This window comes from Bombina bombina, chromosome 1 (assembly GCF_027579735.1).
Source record: "Bombina bombina isolate aBomBom1 chromosome 1, aBomBom1.pri, whole genome shotgun sequence".
In the NCBI taxonomy this organism is placed as follows: Eukaryota; Metazoa; Chordata; class Amphibia; order Anura; family Bombinatoridae; genus Bombina; species Bombina bombina.
Window position 1 is genome coordinate 363,647,499 of NC_069499.1, and position 23,795 is coordinate 363,671,293.

Here is a 23,795-nt window from a genome sequence, read left to right on the forward strand (position 1 = left end):
AAACACTTGCTACCCACAGTAAAATTTGGTGTATGTTCCATCATGCCATGGGGCTGTGTGGCCAGTGCTCAATATCAGCAGATACTTGAGAATAATGTTGAGGAATCAGTCACAAAGTTGAAGTTACGCTGGGGCTGGATATTTCAACAAGACAACGAACCAAAACACTGCTCAAAATCTACTCTGGCATTTATGCATAGGAACAAGTACAATGTTCTGGAATGGCCATCCCAGTCCCCAGACCTGAATATCATTGAAAATCTGTGGGGTGATTTGAAGCAGGCTGTCAATGCTCGGCAACCATTAAACCTAACTAAACTGGAGATGTTTTGCAAGGAGGAATGGTCCAAAATACCTTCATCCAGAATCCAGGCACTCATTACAGGCTATAGGAAGCATCTAGAGGCTGCTATTCCTACTAAAGGAGGCTCTACTAAATATTGATGCAATATTTCTATTTCTGCCCAAATTTATGCACCTGTCTAATTTCATTTGGATGCATATTGCACATTTTCTGTTAATCCGATAAACCTCATTTCACTACTGAAATATTACTGTGTCCTTCAGTTATTTGATAGATCAAAATGAAATTGCTGATCCAAATACTCAATTATTTATAAATTAAAATCATGGAAATTGTCAGGGGTGCCTAAACGTTTGCATACAACTGTGTGTATATATATATATATATATATATATATATATATATATATATATATATATATATATATATTTATATATACTGTATATATATATATATATATATATATATATAATGTTAATTATAACATCATTATCCCAATGCCACATGCCCAATATCATGGAGTCACACTTCAGTCAGATTTCTCTGTCCTGTGTTTTAGCAAATATGGGGAGGGTAAATTACCGCAATTTTGCGCAAAAAAATTTGCTGTAATTTTGATAGCGCTCCACCTGTAATATGGAATTAAACGTAAAGAACACTGTGACATGCTCTACTGCATGTGTTCCAAAGTTTATTCCAGGACTTAAATTGAGGCCTGTATTTGGAGTAGGCGGCGGCCTCTAATTGCACCTCCCGGCAGTATCCAGCTCATTGCAATACTTGCCAAAGAACAGTGAAACCTTTCTAAACACTGCATATTTGCCTATATTAGGAAGAAGATTACAGGTGTTGATTGCTATGACCTACTTAAGTTACGAGCTGAATTTAAAGTAACTAATATGAAGTTGATGGGCATTTGGAAGTGGAATGTACAATCACTGATTGACCAGCATTTTCAGAATTTGGAGCAGAACTTGCACCTTTTATTGAGCTCTATGCCACTAATGCCTCAATTAGATATGGACACCTCCGATGTGTTCTCTAAAGACTTATCTGATGTACCCAATATTAGTGAACCGACGATGATAGGTGAATTTACACCTTTCCAAGGTGATCGGTTTTTAGCAATGTCTACACAGGCTTCTTATTTTAGCCCTGCTTCTACATATTAGCGATCATAAGATCAAGCACAGGAGACCCACTGTATGTCTGTGTGTCTACCGGTTACATTGGAAAGATCAGTGGGAGTGAGTAGTCCCTTCTCAATAGCAAGAACATGGAGGAACACATGGCCATCTCAATGCTATCTTGGGGGCACACTAAATTACTCCTGCTGACTCACCAAACACGTAGCGCCACCACAAAAGACCAGCGTTCGCACTCACTTAGTTCTCCCTTTGATATAACATCCAGTAGAGTCAGGGTGGGCTAAGATCAGAGTGGGCTAAGTAGCACTACTTATCTGTTTTTTCACCACAATAAGGTGGGTCCACGCGAAGCCCAGAAGGCCACAGTCATTTCTTTAGCTGTAAAGGCTTTTTTGACTGCTTAGCTAGCTAAAGAATAAATAAAATGAATAATAGAAATTAAGAGAATGAGGGACTCTTAATGCTATTGTTTTTTTGTCGAATTAGCACTCTAGCTACAACAAAAGTGCCATATAGGGAGAACGCTGATTGGACAACAATTCAAACCATTAGCTCACAGAAAATGGAATATTAGAATTTCATATCTTTATTAAAAAGTATCATAATGCATCTTCGTTACAGCTGATGAATTAAACTCCATCTAAAATATCAATAACATTCCGGATCTGATTTTAAAAGGGGATAGTATACCATCACTACACGTTTTCCCTTTCTGTCTCTGAATGTTAATAATTTTTGTGTAGATTATACTTCATCATAAAGGATGTGATAGAGTAATTGGTTACTCATAGCTTACCTTTAAGTGCTTCATTAACATAGTTCTTGTAGTAATACTCTCTCCAGACGTCCTTTAGGTTTGTTCCACGTTCAGATACACCATTCTCGGTTACATAGATAGGAGGATTGTTGTACTCTTCCTTTATCCAGTTCAGTAGCCTTCTAAAGCCAAAAGGTGTCACTTTCAACCAAACGGAACCTGATCCAAGCCAGGTTCGATCAGACAGTACATATACACCCCTAAAATATTAAATTGGGTACAAATAATTAGTATCCTAATTGATGTAACCCTTGTTCACCCTACAAACACAAAGCTCAATATATGGTAGTGTGAGTAAAATAGTGGAACCCCACCATAATTTTTTTTTGTATTCTACTAAGTAAACAGTATATTTAGAGAAAAATTGGTATGTGGAAAAAATAAATATGTAAAGCGTATGAGGAGCAAAAAGTGAGCATGAAATAAACATAGGTGTGTCCTGTGGAGAATATATAATTAGAAATCAGGATATTAACTACTCTCCCAGAATAACTGCTTGCTGAATTTCAAAACAAGTAATCGCATTCACCAAATCAAGTGGTCATATATTAAAATTCAGCAAGCAGTTATTCTGGGAGTGTAGTCAATATTCTTAATTCTAATTCTATACTTCCCACTGGACACAACAATGCCTATTTTTATAACAATAAGAAAAGTAAAACAGGAATAATATTAAACAGAATGATCATGAATATTAGTCTCAAAGATTAATGTTAGCTGAAATAATTTTGCAGAAGAAGCAACTTTCAGAAACTTTAAAACCCAGCGAACAACATTATTAAGTTGCACCAGAAATTACTACAAAGCTACTTACAGGATAAATCAAAGAAGAGAAGGTATATGTACTGCATACCATAAACTTTCTAAGAGAGGTAATATATATATATATATATATATATATATATATATATATAAATAAATAAATAAAAGGATCCTATGAAAAAAAAGTCTACACTTAGATAAAGCTCTTCAAATGTAGTTTACACAAAAGAAGGAAAATCCAATGCGCTACATCAACCCCTTAATATCTTTCTATGGAGATTGTTTTTTCAATAGCACAGTCTCGCTGCCACTATTTTAGGAAGCCGGCAGTAGGGAGGGTCTAATAATGTGGTGTTGATGCTTGCGGCAAGACCCGCGCTATTATTAGCAGATAAGCCCTTAACAACCAGCAACGTACATGGGATGTCACAGTTGTTAAGGGGTTAATCTTTTATTTTGTAATGTATTACATAGCCTTGTAAGTCTCATTGTAAGTCCTTATGATTGTAATGTACCTTTGTATAGCACGGTGTAAACTGTGGGAGCTTTATAAATAAATAATGATAATAATAATTCACTACGGCACTAGATCCTAAAATGTACTGTGCATAAATCACTTGGGCCTAGATATAGAGTTTGGCGTTAGCCGTGAAAACCAGCGTTAGAGGCTCCTAACGCTGGTTTTAGGCTACCGCCGGTATTTGGAGTCACTCAAAATAGGGTCTAACGCTCACTTTCCAGCCGCGACTTTTCCATACCGCAGATCCCCTTACGTAAATTGTGTATCCTATCTTTTCAATGGGATTTTTCTAACTCCGGTATTTAGAGTCGTTTCTGAAGTGAGCGTTAGACATCTAACGACAAAACTCCAGCCGCAGGAAAAAAGTCAGTAGTTAAGAGCTTTCTGGGCTAACGCCGGTTTCTAAAGCTCTTAACTACTGTACTCTAAAGTACACTAACACCCATAAACTACCTATGTACCCCTAAACCGAGGTCCCCCCACATCGCCGACACTCGAAAAATTTTTTTAACCCCTAATCTGCCGACCGCCACCTACGTTATCCTTATGTACCCCTAATCTGCTGCCCCTAACACCGCCGACCCCTATATTATATTTATTAACCCCTAATCTGCCCCCCACAACGTCGCCTCCACCTGCCTACACTTATTAACCCCTAATCTGCCGACCGGACCTGAGCGCTACTATAATAAAGTTATTAACCCCTAATCCGCCTCACTAACCCTATCATAAATAGTATTAACCCCTAATCTGCCCTCCCTAACATCGCCGACACCTAACTTCAATTATTAACCCCTAATCTGCCGACCGAATCTCGCCGCTATTCTAATAAATGTATTAACCCCTAAAGCTAAGTCTAACCCTAATACTAACACCCCCCTAAGTTAAATATAATTTAAATCTAACGAAATTAATTAACTCTTATTAAATAAATTATTCCAATTTAAAGCTAAATACTTACCTGTAAAATAAATCCTAATATAGCTACAATATAAATTATAATTATATTATAGCTATTTTAGGATTTATATTTATTTTACAGGTAACTTTGTATTTATTTTAACCAGGTACAATAGCTATTAAATAGTTAATAACTATTTAATAGCTAAAATAGTTAAAATAATTACAAATTTACCTGTAAAAGAAATCCTAACCTAAGTTACAAATAAACCTAACACTAGACTATCAATAAATTAATTAAATAAACTACCTACAATTACCTACAATTAACCTAACACTACACTATCAATAAATTAATTAAATACAATTGCTACAAAGAAATACAATTAAATAAACTAGCTAAAGTACAAAAAATAAAAAAGAACTAAGTTACAAAAAATAAAAAAATATTTACAAACATAAGAAAAATATTACAACAATTTTAAACTAATTACACCTACTCTAAGCCCCCTAATAAAATAACAAAGCCCCCCCAAATAAAAAAATGCCCTACCCTATTCTAAATTACTAAAGTTCAAAGCTCTTTTACCTTACCAGCCCTGAACAGGGCCCTTTGCGGGGCATGTCCCAAGAAATTCAGCTCTTTTGCCTGTAAAAAAAAAACATACAATACCCCCCCCCCCAACATTACAACCCACCACCCACATACCCCTAATCTAACCCAAACCCCCCTTAAATAAACCTAACACTAAGCCCCTGAAGATCATCCTACCTTGTCTTCACCATACCAGGTTCACCGATCGGTCCAGAAGAGCTCCTCCGATGTCCTGATCCAAGCCCAAGCGGGGGGCTGAAGAGGTCCATGATCCAGCTGAAGTCTTCATCCAAGCGGGCCAGAAGAGGTCTTCCATCCGATTGAAGTCTTCATCCAAGCGGCATCCATCCGGAGCGAAGCGGCAGCATCCTGAAGACCTCCACCGCAGAACATCCATCCTGGCCGACGACTGAACGACGAATGACGGTTCCTTTAAATGACGTCATCCAAGATGGCGTCCCTCGAATTCCGATTGGCTGATAGGATTCTATCAGCCAATCGGAATTAAGGTAGGAATATTCTGATTGGCTGATGGAATCAGCCAATCAGAATCAAGTTCAATCCGATTGGCTGATCCGATCAGCCAATCAGATTGAGCTTGCATTCTATTGGCTGTTCCGATCAGCCAATAGAATGCAAGCTCAATCTGATTGGCTGATTGGATCAGCCAATCGGATTGAACTTGATTCTGATTGGCTGATTCCATCAGCCAATCAGAATATTCCTACCTTAATTCCGATTGGCTGATAGAATCCTATCAGCCAATCGGAATTCGAGGGACGCCATCTTGGATGACATCATTTAAAGGAACCGTCATTCGTCGTTCAGTCGTCGGCCAGGATGGATGTTCCGCGGTGGAGGTCTTCAGGATGCTGCCGCTTCGCTCCGGATGGATGCCGCTTGGATGATGACTTCAATCGGATGGAAGACCTCTTCTGGCCCGCTTGGATGAAGACTTCAGCCGGATCATGGACCTCTTCAGCCCCCCGCTTGGGCTTGGATCAGGACATCGGAGGAGCTCTTCTGGACCGATCGGTGAACCTGGTATGGTGAAGACAAGGTAGGATGATCTTCAGGGGCTTAGTGTTAGGTTTATTTAAGGGGGGTTTGGGTTAGATTAGGGGTATGTGGGTGGTGGGTTGTAATGTTGGGGGGGGTATTGTATGTTTTTTTTTACAGGCAAAAGAGCTGAATTTCTTGGGGCATGCCCCGCAAAGGGCCCTGTTCAGGGCTGGTAAGGTAAAAGAGCTTTGAACTTTAGTAATTTAGAATAGGGTAGGGCATTTTTTTATTTGGGGGGGCTTTCTTATTTTATTAGGGGGCTTAGAGTAGGTGTAATTAGTTTAAAATTGTTGTAATATTTTTCTTATGTTTGTAAATATTTTTTTATTTTTTGTAACTTAGTTCTTTTTTATTTTTTGTACTTTAGTTAGTTGATTTAATTGTAGTTATTTGTAGGTATTGTATTTAATTAATTTATTGATAGTGTAGTGTTAGGTTAATTGTAGGTAATTGTAGGTAGTTTATTTAATTAATTTATTGATAGTCTAGTGTTAGGTTTATTTGTAACTTAGGTTAGGATTTCTTTTACAGGTAAATTTGTAATTATTTTAACTATTTTAGCTATTAAATAGTTCTTAACTATTTAATAGCTATTGTACCTGGTTAAAATAAATACAAAGTTACCTGTAAAATAAATATAAATCCTAAAATAGCTATAATATAATTATAATTTATATTGTAGCTATATTAGGATTTATTTTACAGGTAAGTATTTAGCTTTAAAGAGGAATAATTTATTTAATAAGAGTTAATTAATTTCGTTAGATTTAAATTATATTTAACTTAGGGGGGTGTTAGTATTAGGGTTAAACTTAGCTTTAGGGGTTAATACATTTATTAGAATAGCGGCGAGATTCGGTCGGCAGATTAGGGGTTAATAATTGAAGTTAGGTGTCGGCGATGTTAGGGAGGGCAGATTAGGGGTTAATACTATTTATGATAGGGTTAGTGAGGCGGATTAGGGGTTAATAACTTTATTATAGTAGCGCTCAGGTCCGGTCGGCAGATTAGGGGTTAATAAGTGTAGGTAGGTGGAGGCGACGTTGTGGGGGGCAGATTAGGGGTTAATAAATATAATATAGGGGTCGGCGGTGTTAGGGGCAGCAGATTAGGGGTACATAGGGATAATGTAAGTAGCGGCGGTTTACGGAGCGGAAGATTAGGGGTTAATAATAATATGCAGGGGTCAGCGATAGCGGGGGCAGCAGATTAGGGGTTAATAAGTGTAAGGTTAGGGGTGTTTAGACTCGGGTACATGTTAAGTGCAGACGTAGGAAGGGTTACCGCATAGCAAACAATGGGGCTGCGTTAGGAGCTGAACGCGGCTTTTTTGCAGGTGTTTGTTTTTTTTTCAGCTCAAACAGCCCCATTGTTTCCTATGGGGGAATCGTGCACGAGCACGTTTTTGAGGCTGGCCGCGTCCGTAAGCAACTCTGGTATCGAGAGTTGAAGCTGCGTTAAAAATGCTCTACGCTCCTTTTTTGGAGCCTAACGCAGCCTTTATGTGGACTCTCAATACCAGAGTTATTTTTATGGTGCGGCCAGAAAAAAGCCGGCGTTAGTTTTTCGGGTCGTTACCAACAAAACTCCAAATCTAGGCCTTGGTTCGGTGACGGTAAACTTTACATGGTCCGAAATCTAAGTGATATTTTACAGGGAATTTAAAGGGACATTCCAGCCAAAATTGAAATCCACATGGATGCATTTCAGTTTTATATACATGTATTAGCAAAAATGATTTTCTTATAAAAGCTGTAGCGGTTTCAAAACAGTATATTTAAGGATGCACTGTGCACCAGCATTTTAAACACAGAACTTGTTCAGAAAGCCTAAGGTGTTTGTACCCTCTGGTAATGACTCAATTTGTTAATTGCTGACATGATACAAGCTCCAGTGCTGGTGCACTGAAAATATGGAGCTATGCTTCACATGCACATGGATAGAAAAATATTAACACTAAAACAGCGATAACTTTTTCTAGAAGCATTTTTGATAATACAAGTATATTGCAAATATGTTTCTATTCAAAGATGTAATTAATCTATGTGCATTTTTCCCGAGAGTGTCCCTTTAATGGATCACTTCTAATGTGCTGTAACTTACTTTTTAATCTAGCCGTGCATTCTAATACCCTGCGCTACAGCCACCCACTTCAAACTCTTATTTTTTGTGAGCCATCTGTTTGAACTGTTCTCCAATCGGCACTCCAGCCGTACAGCGCTTTTTTGTAGCTAGAGCACCAATTGGAGAACAGTTCAAGCTGTTAGCTCAACACAAATATGAGTTTTGAAGTGGGGGGCTGGAATGTGGGGTTATTAGAATGGCATGGCCAGATAAAATGTAAGTTACAGCGCATCTTTTTTTTTTAAAAATATTTTTATTGAGACAAACAAGAGAAAATAAAGTGATACAATTCCACATGGGTATGCGCATAGAAATTACAAACATAAAAGGTGAACAGTAAGTCTTAGACAGTGGTGTAATAATTATCTTGAACTTTACACATACATAGTTCTTCATTTGCTGATGAGCATAGAGGTGGAATTGCTCAGGAGTGAATATGGGGTCTCTTTTTGGTGTTATGAGGGGTGTTATGAATATAAGTTGACGGAGTTATATCCCTGTTTCGTGAAGGGATAGGCCAAGGAGACCACTCCCTATAAACTGAAGTGCACACAGAGTGATAACATAGTTTTGGATTATTCAAGAGATCTATGTCGATGAAGGGATATAACTAACAAGAATATTGTGAGAGAGGGAAATGATTACAGCGGGCAAGAGCCGCTTGGGTTAAAGAAAAATGGGAATAGGACCCAGTATAGGGGGGGGCGGAGCTATAATGGATTTCTCTACATGAAATGTAGCAGATATAAAGAGGGAGAAGATGAACCTGGTAAGTACTCTGGATATTTGTTTGGCGTATATGAGCGGGAGAGGGAAACCTGTTGGTGCATAACTAAATATTTTTTGATCTCAACTAAGGTGGAATTGGGAAGACTGATAAACAAGGAGTAGCATGCATATTGAGCAATAACCAAATCTCTAGGGAGGTACCTATTAAGCAGACAAATATTAGTTAAGTACAGATAAGACTAACTACTGATAATCTATAATTATCAAGCATGTACTGACGCTCTTTGAGGTACATGGTTATCAGTCATGCACATGCAGAATTCACAAGAGGCCCAGATGCATCAAGACAACTGTCTGAAACAAGAGAGGAGTAGGAAATATTATATATATCCTGTTATAGTGTACTACATGTGTTTGTGAACATAACTGGTAGACAGTCTATCCTGTTGCATATGTATATAAAAAAAAAAAACAGCATGCCCCTCTCACATTAATAGCACTCACAGAAATGATCAAACTTAACAACCTAGGGTTCCCAGAACACAGAGTAAAATTATATAGAGCAGTATTTAGAAGAGTCAAAACAAGCCATAGCATATAAATATAGAGTAATGTAATATCTCAGACTAGGGTTCAACTGATAGTAATAGTAATCCTGGCATAAATATAAGGACACCATGGACCCGTTGAGAAAACAGATTTTCATATTGTGGCATCAGTCCAAAGGAACCTCCTGCACTGTAGTAGGGACTAGATAGTAGTAGGTACAATATAAACCTTTTGACACAGTCACATAAGTACGGTAGCACAGAGGAATATATAAAGCATGCAAAGATAACAGGTTGTGAGGGAATAATACAAAATATAGTAAATAATGCATGCGAGAATTAGTGAGGTTTAATAACTAAAGAAATGTTCCCCATCTCTCAGAGTTATGACTCGTCATTTAAGGGCCAATCTGGTATAGAATGAAGATCTTGCATTGTCCGATAGTGGGGTAATGTGGCCAGATGATAGCAATAAACATGACCTCAACATGGACCAATCGCTGTCTATAAGTCAGGGAAGATTAATATAACCGTATAGTATTAAATATAACATGCTCTGTTAAAACATTGTGTGCAGTCCATTCAAGGACTACATAACAGAAAAGACTGCAATCTTGTTACCTGGGGCTATACATAAAAGACACTCCTAGCCATAAATGTGGGGACTTCAAACTATAGAGTCAACGTTAGCCATAACATACATAATGTAGAGTCCAACATACCATGCAAACCTTAAAACAAACTTTTCTTTGGAATATAACATAAGTCAATTGCTAAACGGTAATTCTCAGACTTAAAAGGTGCCATCTTGCCAAAGTAGCTGATCTCTTAGCCTACATCACTGCTATATAACACAGTTTTCCTATGTGTGCCGTTTAGGCTTAATACAAGTGTGGAGAGGAGCAAAGTTTTTAAGGATAGTATATTCACATCATTGCCATCAATCTGGCTAAGGGGTATAAAACAGTCTAACTCCATCAAAGTCCCTCAGCCGTACCGTACAGGGCAAGTAACAAACATCAATAGCAACCTCCCGGATCGAAAGTGCCCCACGAAATGTTGATGCGGCTTGTGAAATCCTGCCTGTAGGACCTAAATGACAGCCCTCCCAGAGCAAGCATGGAATGACACATCTCACGGCTGCTACTACTCAAAGACAGGTATCCAAACATACCCCGGTTTCACGGGGCAGAAATTTCAGAGCCGATGTAGTGATCATAGCTCAGCAGGATCTCAGTGCTATATAGGAACTCCCCGAAGAGCACTCCAGCCGACCCACGATCAAAGACATGCTACATTGTAAACCAGCGGAACATTCTCCTCCCGATCTCCCAGCACAGGAAGAGTGCTCAGCTGTCGGGTCACAGCAAGGGGCTCCCTCAGTGTAGAAGATAGCGTAGCCTTCAGCTCTCCGGTACCGGCTATATCCTCCAGTTTAGATTTGTTGTAGTGTAAGGCGGGAGTCGTAAGATCTCTGGGTAATTCAGCAGTTAGATCTGCCTTAATTTCTATTGACCGTCCCACACATTATGAAGGTTGCTCTGCACAGGTCGGAAGGGTTATATCGCCCAATCTGTCTTGTATTGAAAACAACGGTTGCGCCATAGCAGACCTTAAACAAACTGAGATGTCATCATAGCTAGCTGACAATTTCAGACCTAGCTCCCGCAGGGCCTCACAAATGGTAGATGATACTTCCTCCATATCGGATGTCGTACTTGCAGTAGGCCTCAAAAGCCTGCGTATTTCCTAATCTGCGATGATAGATAGGGATATGAGCTGGAATGTGAATAAAGTGGGGAGATCCACAAACATTGTAGGGGTAATCCTGCCTTCTCAGGGCTATTCTTAGAGAAAGTTACAGAAGTTGAGCTCTAATTAGTCGTTATAGCAAGTACATTTCTTCAGGAGCTCTTTGAAACACGTCCTCCATGCTTGGTTGATGGCTCCGCCCCCGTTACAGCGCATCTTTATTAGAAGTGATCAATTAAAGGCCCTGTAAAATATTACTTAGATTCCAGACCCGATTTTAAAACATGTAAAGTTTACCATCACTTTAATACCAATCTGTGTGATAAAACCCCAGTCACAGAGAAATAGCAAATAAAATAATGTGAAAGATTAATACAATAAAATACCATCAAAATGATTATAGTGAATTTCTCACATTAAAAACATTTGATATATGTGATATCTACCATATCTTCTTATGGATATGTTTTAACTTTATCATTACCTTAGTAAAGAGAAATACATTCTGCTCTTTTTAAGCCCTCAGCCAATGGGGTCAAATTATCAAATGTAGCGAATCATGTCCGCCCGACATCACTAAATGCCAACAGCATACGCTGTCGGCATTTAACATTGTAGAAACAAGAGATCAGTCCAGCACTCTACGTTCACTGAGGAGGACCACTCAGACCTCCAATACACAAATAAAAATCCAAAGCAAGTGGCAGCAATCAATTTAATCCAGTATAGAGCACATAAATAGACAGCAGCGATGTTTCAGGATTGCTCCCTTATTCATGAATAAGGGATCAATCCCGAAACATCGCTGCTGTCTATTTCTGGGCTCTATACTGGAATAAATTGACTGCTGCCACTTGCTTTGGCATTTAACATTGCACAAGCAGTTCTGGTGAACTTCTTGTGCAATGCCGCCCCCTGCAGATTTGCGGCTGCTACCAGGGGGTGTCAATCAGCCTGATTGTATAGGATCGGGCGGATTGATGTCCGCAGCCTCAGAGGCAGCGGACCAGTTAAGTAGCAGCGGTCTTGAGACCGCTGCTTCATAACTGCTGGACTGCACTGTTAAGTCAGGATCAGACTGATATGCTAGAGCAAAGTTATTTTCTGTGAAAGGCACATGTTGAGCAAAAAGAGGCTGCTCCTTGGGTGGTAACTAGCCATAGAACAAGCTATTATGCTATTGTTCGTTCCCAGGTTGAGCACTTCTGTTCTTTTATTTAGAGTGAAATAATAGACTGAAGTGGTGAACTTATATGTATTGCATTTTTTTCTGCTCAAAACACTTTAAATGTTTCCTTAGTTGCCTAGGCAACTCCAATCTCTTCATATATAAATGCCTCAGTAGATGCATTATGTAAATTCATGCATAAATTAGCACACAGCAGTAGCACTCTTCCTTACCTGTCTGCATCATAGGATTGCTCTGAATTTGGGTAGATGGCAGTTGCTACTAAAACTGAGGTATAGTGATTGAGCCCAAAAAAGTCATATGTCCCTTTAATCCTCATCTTTTCACTTTCTGTGAATTCTGGTAGTCTATGAATTAAATAAGATGTCAGCATTTTAATTAATTTATGACAGTCACAGAAAACCTATATTTTATACCAAATACTATATATATTGAATGAATTATCCAATCTGAAATGTTTATGTCTGTCAATACTAGTTTATAGAGCTGTATATGAATAGCTCATTTGCATACAGTATTCAGTTTAGGACATATAAAAAACAATTCAATGCCACAAAGAGCCATGCAGACTGTACATTATGAACCCTAGTATATGCTATCTAAAAAAAAACACAAAACTTCCAGGTATGTTTCTTATTTTCTTGAGTATTACATGCACGTTCAATAGTGATTTGTCTATTCATTTTAGTTTTTACAAGTTGTTCATGTACTTGTCCAGATTTTATAGACGATCTTACCGTGATTTTGACAACCCCTGAGCAAGGCTTCTTTCCCTTATATTTGTTTTCATTATCTCATTATAGTCTCCATTTTTGAAAATGGGATCAGCAAACCAACCAGCGAAAAACTAAGTGAACGAAGAGAGGTATGAACGTCAATAATTGCAAACACACTTTTTACATCTTAAAAAGCATAAAGTGCTTGCATTCATTTTCATTCTTTACTGTATAAGCAAATTTAAAAAACGACTGGCTCTATGGCTAATGGCTATAGCTGACAGAGGGTAATATTGAAAAGATACAGTTTTGCTCTCCTTACTCATTCATTTTTACAATTCACCTATTTTCCTAATAGATCATTGTGGCTTGGAAAAACAATGCAATGGATGCCAAGTCGGATCTTTCATTACTTTGAAAAAAAATGAAACCTTTATTGTGCTCAAACTTTTATTATTGCAGATCTGAGTTTATTTGGTTACAGAGATATTACTAAACACATTGGGCCAGATTACAAGTCGAGCGCTAATTAACACTCATGCGCGTGTTAACGAGTTGAAAGTAAAAAGTTATGGCCCTCGCTCTAACCTGACGGGCGCATTATTGTAAGTTTGGCTTCTTTGCACACGGGTTAACCTATTGCCCCATAGAAGTCAATGGAGGAAAAAAAAACTAACACCCAACTCACATGCAAACTTGATCGCATATTCTCATGTTCACTAATCAGATTTCACATTTAAATGTTCTTCACATAGCAGAATATGTTCTATTTTTTCATAATACATATTAATATAAATATATGATGGCATTTTGGTACAATATATATCTATACCTATATATACATATATATATATATATATATATATATATATATATATATATATATATATAATTCAACCCCCCATTGCAAATCAGGTTTATTGACAACATTTACAGACTTTCAGCTATTTGCAATAAACAAATCAAACAAAAGCAATTGAAATTGCTCAACACAATGAATACTTCAAGTGACTTCCCCAAAATCAACTAAAATGCAACTTTTAATGAATTCTGCAGTTTTAAAATTATTTAACCCCTTCATGACAAGCATCTTTAGTACTTAGTAGAGCACCCTTTTGCTGTTATGATCTGCTGCAAGCGAGATGCGTAGCCAGACACCAGCTTCTCACAGCGTTCCTGAGAAATCTTATGCCATTCCTCATGAGCAATGGCCTCCAGTTCTGTAATATTTTTGGGTTTGCGTGCTGCAACCGCCTTCTTCAAATCCCACTAGAGATTTTGTATGGAGTTCAAGTCAGGTGACTGTGATGGCCACTGTAGGATCTTCCAGGACTCCCTCTGCAACCAAGCCTTGGTGGAATTTAAGGTATGCTTGGGATAATTCTCCTGTTGGAAGGTCCAATAATGCCCAAGCTTCAGCTTCCTCACAGACAGCATGACGTTTTCTCCTAGGATTACCTGATACTTCAATGAATCAATCTTGTTTTCCACATGCTGCAGGTTTCTAATGCCAGAGGATGCAAAGCAGCCCCAGAGCATCACTGAGCCACCACCATGCTTAACTGTAGGCAGGGTGTTCTTTTCAGCTTATGCTTCATTATTCTTCTTCCAGACATTCCACTAATCCATCAGGTTAAAAAAGTTCCAGTTTTATTTCATCGCTCCACAGAACAGAATCCCAAAACTTTTGTGGCTTATTTATATGATTTTGAGCATATTGGAGCTGACTTTTCTTGTGCTTTTGGGTCAGTAATGGAGTTCTGGCATGGAAACCTTTTGCGTTTAGTATGCACCTTACTGTGCAAACTGAAACCTCAGTGCCTGTTGCCACCAAGTCTTGCTGCAGGTCTTTTGCAGTCACTCTGAGGTTTTTCTCAACCGGCCTCCTCAGAAATCTGGTTGCAGCCATTGATAGATTCCTTTTTCTTCCCCGTCCAGGAAGTATAACCACTGTTGCTTTAACTTTGAACTTGCAAACTATGCTTCTAACAGTGTCTCTGGGAACATTTAGTGCCTTCACTATCTTGTTTTGTATCCTGTTCCTTGTTTGTGAAGGGCAATGATCTCTTCTCTTAACTTTTTGGACCATTCTTTTGACATAGCCATATTTCTAACATGCAGTCAAATGTGACACTCAACAAACCCCTAGCCAATTCAGGTATTTCATGTGCTCTAGCTCAAGCACACCTGGTGCAACTAATGAAGCCCTTGATTAGTTGCATCAGGTGTGCTTGAGACAACACTTGTTTTACATATTTTTGGTTTTGAATAATTTTGAGACTGCAGAATTAATTAAAAGTTGTATTTTCATTTGAATTTGGGGAAAACCACAGGAATCATTTGTTGTATTGAGCTATTTCAATTGCTTTTGTTTGATTTGTTCATGGCAAACAGCTGAAAGTCTGTACATTTTTACAATAAACCTGATTGCAATGGGGGTTGAATAATTTTGATTACAACTGTGTATATATATATATATACATATATATATACATATATATATATATATATACACACACACACTTATATATATATATATATATATATATATATATATATATATATATATATAGTCACAAACTCGGGTTTACCCAAGCAGCTCTGGGTAAAGCCTGAAGTACTGTAATTCCCCCATCTACACTATTTCTTTTGCCTCTGCCTGGGGAGTTGAAGGAAGGCACTCCGCCGATCCTCTGGCATCCACCCCAAGTGAACCTTGGGGAATAAGGTTTAAAAGGGTGGCTTTGCCACCCTTGAACCCCCCCCCCCCCAGATGCAGGCAAAAAATATAGTGAAGATGTGGGAATAAAAGTGCATCATATATATATTTAATAAATGTATTTGTCATTGAAATGTGCTAAAAAGCAGATAATTAAAAAAAAAAAATCAAATATATAGAAGATGTGGGAATTACAGTGCATCATATATATGTTTGATGCAGTGACCACTCTGAGTAGATTTATGATGTTATTTCGGACTTCACCCAGAGCTGCTTGGGGAAATGCTAGGATTACCCAATTTCTGACTTTACCCGCAAGGTATATATATATATATATATATATATATATATATATATATATATATATATACACAAGTCCTGTTGGGCCTACACTCTCACTTCACTGTATTACCAGCAACCAGGTTTCAGTCCAACAATTATCGATAAAACAAAAAATAAACTGCACTCACTGGATTTTAAACATGGAAATATGCTTAAATATGTGACATTCCTCAGACAGGTAAACAGTGACACACAGCAAACATTTAAATTCCATAAACCCCACCCCTCATGCACAAAATATTGCGCCAAAACCAGTTTCCATGGTTACCAAAATAACAGCAAAACCTAAGTAATAAGTGAATCATCGAGTCATGTCTCAAAATACACCTTATAATAAATACAGTGCATATAATGTGGGTAAAACATAACCCCATCTGATAAATATAGTACATATAATCTAATAACATTGCAATTCAAAACTCCATATATTATGATTTATAAATTTATAACAGCCATCTGGATTGCATAGATCCTGCCTAGACCTATTTAATGTGACTTATTTTCCAAATATGGCAATATACGTAACTCAATGCCCCAATGTTGTTATTTTAGTTTCAGGTTGATGATTGTTTTATAAAAGATCATGTCACACATTCCCCGATTAAACCATCGGCCCTAACTTACATATTCCGGATCTCCCAGAGCTAAGATCACATTCTCACTGCACACAATATTCCAACAGTGTTTACAGGGGCTACGGCAAGACATATGGGACAAAAGTACCTCAGTTTCTCTAAATCGAATCTGTAAACCTATAGCCAGATACCAGAGAGATAATGGAATGTATCAAGAGCAGATTACACTGCACAATTATGTGGGAAATATCAGGGATCTTCCTTGTTGGTGATTTATTCCCATATGTCTATATTAGAATTCAGCGTCATTATCCGCATGTAAAGTGGAACTAATACTTGGCTCTTCCTTTCATTCGCTCTATACCACAGTGTTTGGCCATTCACTGTGTTAAAGTCAATTCTAGCGTTTGCGAAACACTATTATTGACCATTGAAACAAATAAAGGGGGCTTTCATTTATGAAGTATAAAATACTTCATGCAGAAAGCTCCTTTATTTGTTTCAAGCGTTCGCCGTTCTGAGCTGCTAAGCCAGCCCACGGCAGAACGCTATTTTGCTTGAGAGGTGACGTGACGTGCAGGAAATCTAGCTTGGTGCGCATGTGGCAACGGATTTCCTGCACTCTATTTGCTAAGAGGTGAAATCATCACCTCATAGCAAAATAGTGTTCTGCCGTGGGCTGCCTGAGCAGCTCAGTCAGTGTGGGCAAGGCTTGAAACAGATAAAGCAGCTTTCTGCATGAAGTATTTTATACTTCATGAATGAAAGTCCCCTTTGTTTGTTTTAATGGTCAATCCTAGCGTTTCACCAATGCTAGGATTGACTTTTACTTTAAAGCCCTTTGACTGCCTTGGTTTATCTAACACCTGAGATCTTATATCTTTAAACCCTTATAATTTTTAAGTGATTTTTTTTTTTAAATAAAATAAGTTATTATGAGTGTAAGTGTACTTTGTAATGTATTTTTGATGTGCTTTGTGACACTTTTTTTGTTTTGCAAAACAGTTAACCAGAGCTAACCTAACAAGCATTAATTTGATTTGCGTTTAAATGATCGGGTTTACTTTCAACTTGTAATACGAGTGCAATTTAACCTGCGCAGAAACAAACGCAAAAACCCTATATCACTTGCACAAAAAACGTTTGCAGTCCTCTCTGGCCCATTAAGTTCATATGCATCTCTTCAGCATCCTCAGATGTTTCACTAGAGAGGTGAGCGAGGTACACAGTATAACACAGGAACTGGTGAAGCTGGAGATATATCCTTAGGTGGGCATTCCAACACAAACTATAGCTATTTAGACTGAAATAAAATTGCTGTAAATCTAGTAGCATTCTAAGCTTTTTTCTGACCTGTGAGTCTATTGATAATCAGTAGCTTAGTAAACAGGGAGAAACTGTAGTGCTTTCAGGATTACTATGTGAAAAATATACAGTGCTAGCAGGCAAACAGGTTTACAAGTAGTGAACCCATCCGCCTGCAATCATCACTTGTGATATTGCATCACACGGCAGAATTTAACATTGCAAAAGAGGGTTCTTGTGCAATGACTCCCCTGCAACAGGGCAACCAATTGCTCAAGTGCAAGGCATTTCAATCACCTCGAACACCTGAGATGTCAGAGAAGAAAAAGAAGAAGCAGTTTCTGCTCCTTAAACATGTGGCAGCAGGCTGGCTTATGTGAACCTGCTCCACTTAGCCGAAAAAGCTGTATTTGAAGCTTCATAAATCTTGCTCTATATATTACTTACAGCTCCCTTCAATGGCTTTAAATGGACATTGTACTGTAACACCCCCCCCTTTAATGTGGTACCATTAGTCCAGAAATTGTTTGCAAACAGCTCCTTTACCTTTATTGTGTCATTTGAAAACAAAATTTATGCTTACCTGATAAATTTCTTTCTTTCCGGATATGGTGAGTCCACGGGATCATCACATACTGTTGGGAATATCACTCCTGGCCAGCAGGAGGAGGCAAAGAGCACCACAGCAAAGCTGTTAAGTATCACTCCCCTTCCCACAATCCCCAGTCATTCAACTGAAGGAAAAGGAGAAAAGGAGTAACACACGGTGTAGAGGTGAATGAGGTTTAGTAAAAACAAAGGGCGGGGCCGTGGACTCACTATATCCAGAAAGAAAGAAATTTATCAGGTAAGCATAAATTTTGTTTTCTTTCCTAAGATATGGTAAGTCCACGGGATCATCAATTACTGTTTTGAATCAATACCCAGATGATTAGAGAAGGACAAGACAGGTCACCTAAACTGAAGGCACCACCGCCTGAAGATCCTTTCTCCCAAAAGAAGCCTCAGCCGAGGCAAAAGTATCAAATTTATAAAATTTGGAAAAAGTATGCAAAGAGGACTTGCAAATCTGTTCCACAGAAGTCTAATTTTTGAAAGCCCAAGAAGAAGAAACAGCCCTAGTAGTATGAGCTGTTATTCTTTCAGGAGGCTGCTGTCCAGCAGTCTCATACGCCAAACGAATAATACTTCTCAACCAGAGAGAAAGAGAAGTGGCAGTAGCATTCTGACCTTTGCGTTTCCCAGAAAAGCAAACAAACAAATCAGAAGACTGACGAAAGTCCTTAGTCGCCTGCAAATAAAATTTAAGAGCCCACACAACATCTAAGTTGTGCAACAAATGCTCCTTATGAGAAGGATTAGGACAGAGAGAAGTAACAACAACCTTAGGAAGAAAATCAAACTTGGTGCGAAGAACTGCCTTATCTGCATGAAATATGGGATAAGGCGAATCGCACAGCAAAGCTGAGAGTTCTGAAACTCTCAGAGCAGAAGAGATAGCAGTAGGAAACAAAACTTTCCAAGATAACAACTTTATATCTTGAAATGCATTGACTCAAATGGAGCCTGCTGCAAAACTTTGAGAACAAGGTTAAGGCTCCAAGGTGGAGCAACAGATTTAAACACAGGCCTGATTCTGACCAAGGCCTGACAAAAAAATTGCACATATGGTACATCTGCCAGACGCTTGAGCAGCAAAATAGATAGGCAGAGATCTGACCTTTCAGAGTACTGACAGACAAACTCTTCTCCAGAAAGGCAGCTCTGGACAAAATGTGTAGAATCCTGACTCTACTCCAAGAGTATCCTTTGGATTCACACCAATGAAGATATTTACGCCATATCTTATGGTAAATCTTTCTAGTAGCAGGCTTACAAACCTGAATCATGGTCTCAATAACCGACCGTTGAATCTCCAAGCAGTCAGTTTCAGAGAAATGAGGTTTGGATGAAGAAAAGGACCCTGAAGTAGAAGATCCTTCCTCAGAGGGAGTCTCCACGGAGGAAGAGAAGACATTTCCACTAGGTCTGCATACCAGATCCTGCGAGGCCACGCAGGAGCTATTAGAATCACCAAAGCACTCCCCTGCTTGATCCGAGCAATGACTCGTGGAAGGAGAGCAAAAGGAGGAAAAAGGTATGCCAACCTGAAGTTCCAAGAAACTGCTAGAGCATCTATCAGGAAAGCCCTCAACTTTGAACCGTAATTTGGAAGCTTGGCGTTCTGGCGAGATGCCATCAGATTCAATTCCAGTAGCCCCCATTTGGTGGTTAACCTGGAGAACACCTCCAGATGGAGTTCCCACTCCCCGGAAATCTGCTTCTCTATTGTCCATTCCTGGAATGTGGATGGCAGATAGACAGCAGTTGATAGCTTCCAACCACTGAATGATCCGAGCCACCTCCTTCATGGCTAAGGATCTCAGAGTCCCCCCCTGGTGGTTGATGTAAGTCACTGAGTTTATGTAGTCTGACTGGAACCTGATAAACCGGGCTAAGGCCAGCTGAGGCCAAGCCATCAAGGCATTGAAGATTGCTCTCAACTCCAGAATGTTTATGGGGAGAGCAGATTCCTCCTGAGACCAGAGTCCCTGCACCTTCAAAGAGTCCCAAACCGTTCCCCAGCCAGGCTGGCGTCCATGGTCACAATCACCCATGAGGGTCTCCGAAAGCATGTTCCCTGAGACAGATGTTCTTTATACAGCCACCATGGAAGAGAGTATTTCACTGCTTGATCTAGAACTATTCCCCGTTCCATTGAATGAGCATACATCACTGCAGAGATCTCAAAATGGAATAGAGCAAAGGGGACTATGTCCATGGAAGCCACCATCAGACCAATTACCTCCATACATTGGGCCACTGGTGGTCATACAGCCGACTGAAGAGAAAGGCAAGAGGACAGATTCTTGGCTCTTCTGACTTCTGTGAGAAATATTTTCATCAAAAGGGAATTTATAATGGTTCCTAAGAAGACCACCCTTGTAGCTGGAACAAGGGAGCTCTTTTTTAAATTCATCTTCCATCCGTGGGAACGAAGAAAAGACAACAAGATCTCTGTGTGAGATTTTGCTAGTTGAAAAGATGGCACCTGAACCAGAATATCATCCAGATAAGGTGCCACTGCAATTCCCAGAGACCTAATTACTGCCAGCAGAGCTCCCAGGACCTTTGAGAAAATCCTGCAAACTGTAACAAGTCCAAATGGAAATGCCCCAAACTGAAAGTGTTTGTCCAGATAAGCGAACCTCAGAAATGTGTGATGATTCCTGTGAATGGGAATGTGGAGGTACGCATCCTTCAGATCTATGGTCATCATGAACTGACCCTCTTGCACTAGAGGAAGAATGGAGCTGATAGTGTCCATTTTGAAGGACGGCACTCTGAGAAACTTGTTGAGGAATTTTAGATCCAGGATAGGCCTGAAAGTTCCCTCTTTTTTGGAAACCATGAATAGATTGGAAAAGAACCCTAGACCCTGTTCCTGAACTGGGACTGTAGCTATCATTCCCAGGAGGAAAAGGTCCTGTACACATTGTAAGAACGCCTCTCTTTTTGTCTGGTCTACAAATAATCTTGAGAGGTGGAACCTGCCCCTAGGAGGAAAAGTCTTGAATTCTAACTTGTAACCCTGGGATACTATGTCTACGACCCATGGGTCTGGGACATCTCATATCCATGCTAGAGAAAACTGAGAGAGTCTGCCCCCCAATCGATCCGATCCTGGATCGGGCAAACCCTTCATGCTGACTTAGATTCAGCCGCTGACTTCTTAGATTGCTTCCCCTTGTTCCAAGACTGACTGGGCTTCCAAGCGGGCTTGGACTGGTCCTGCTTGGCAGAAGAGGGAACGAAAATTACTCTGACGTCCTTTCGATTTGTTCTTCCTATCTTGAGGCAGAAAAGATCCTTTATCACCCGTGATATCGGAAAAAAATTCTGCCAAACCCAGCCCAAACAAGGTCTTACCCTTGTACGGGATTGCCAAAAGCTTAGATTTGGAAGAAACATCTGCTGACCATGATTTCAGCCATAGTGCTCTACGTGCCAAAATTGAGAAACCAGATATTTTGGCCCCCAACTTAATGACCTGCAAAGAAGCGTCAGAGGAACTGGCTAACTTAAGAGCCTTTATCCTATCCTGTATCTCCTCCAAAGGAGTCTCTGCTTGGAGGGACTCAGACAAAGCTTCAAACCAATATGCTGCTGCACTTGTCACTGTATCGATACACACCGCCGGTTTCCACTGTAAACCCTAATAAATATACATCTTCTTATAGAAGGCCTCCAGCTTCTTGTCCATAGGGTCCTTGAAAGAGCAACTATCCTCAATAGGAATAGTAGTCCTCTTACCAAGTGTAGAGATCACCCCTTCCACCTTGGGGACCGTCTGCCATTACTAAATAAAGGAGTCGGCCACCGGGAACATTTTCCTGAAGACTGGAGAGGGAGAAAAAGGAATACCAGGTCTCTCCCATTCCCGGGCAATAATCTCTGTAGCTCGGTCTGGCACTGGAAACATCTCCCCAAGGGAGGGTACATCAAAGTATCTATTCAATTTGCTAGACTTTTTGGGGTTGACAACGACAGGAGTATCAGAGTCATCCAAAACCTCCTTTAACAAAACACGAAGGTGTTCAAGCTTGAATCTGAAGGAAACCACTTCAGCATCACAGAAGGGATTACACTATCCGAATCTGAGATTTCCCCCTCAGAGGCTACCGAAGTATCATCCTCTTCTGACTTATGAGAAAGAGCAACTTGGTTAGCCTGTACTGGATCAGAAACCTTACTATCCGATACCGCCGAGGATACCTGGGCAGCAATTTCTGCATGCAAATATACTCCTCCAGGAGCATGCGAGGAACTGCAGGGCACTTCATGTGACATTGGTAGAGCTTGGGACGTCTGGGGAGAAAGCTGCGGCATCACCTGACCAGCATCAACCTGAGAGGATAGTGGCTCAGTAACAAAAAGTTTATCTTCATACAATAACGTTCTTTCAACATATGAAGAAAAAAAAGGCAAAGGAGTTTCTACTTGGTCATTTGAACAAAGTCTGCATTCAGCAGAAGGCACCAACTCTTGATCAATATTTGCATAAAATTTACAGGAACAAATAAAAAAAAATTAAAAAATTCTAACACTGTCTCTTTAAGGAGCTCCGTATGAAAATAACGCTCAGAAAGGCTCTCTGATGATAATGACTGTCATGAGATCTTATGAAATAAGACCAAATGCTCAGTTTTATTTTAAAATTGAACCTCTTTTGTACCTCCACACCTCAGAGTAATACTGAGGTGCTTACCTGCCCCCTCTGAAATCCGGAATAACAAGCGACTCTATAACTGACTCAGCCGCTCCGGAACACAGCAGAGAAGATGACGTACTTACTGTGCCAAAATCAGTTAAAAGTGCGCACTTAACCTGCCAAACGGCCTAGACAAAAAGAACCCGCCTCCTAAATTACGTCAGAGGCGATCCCGGCGGACATAGACAAAATGATTACAGATTACATGAGGGGAATAAATTTCACATCCATAGACTGTTTTTCTAAGTGTGGTCCCCTGAAAAACGTATCCCTACTGTGCACCAATGAATCACCACAAACCCTGTTTGCATTGAATCACCTCCTCTGAAAACACACAGTGCCTGCTCCCTACCGTTATCCTGACTCTTAATGCAGGA

At 39.5% G+C, this 23,795-nt stretch overlaps 1 protein-coding gene across 1 annotated transcript in view; it reads right to left on the reverse strand.

The window, feature by feature from the left end:
* Positions 1 to 23,795, reverse strand: part of LOC128645331 (lactase/phlorizin hydrolase-like) — a 107,615-nt gene that overhangs the window by 15,249 nt on the left and 68,571 nt on the right. Inside the window, exons 6-8 of the mRNA XM_053698253.1 lie at positions 13,188 to 13,297; positions 12,663 to 12,797; positions 2,249 to 2,469 (exon numbers count right to left, since the gene is read on the reverse strand). Coding sequence (XP_053554228.1) covers positions 2,249 to 2,469; positions 12,663 to 12,797; positions 13,188 to 13,297 — 466 coding nt within the window. The remainder of the gene's footprint in view (positions 1 to 2,248; positions 2,470 to 12,662; positions 12,798 to 13,187; positions 13,298 to 23,795) is intronic.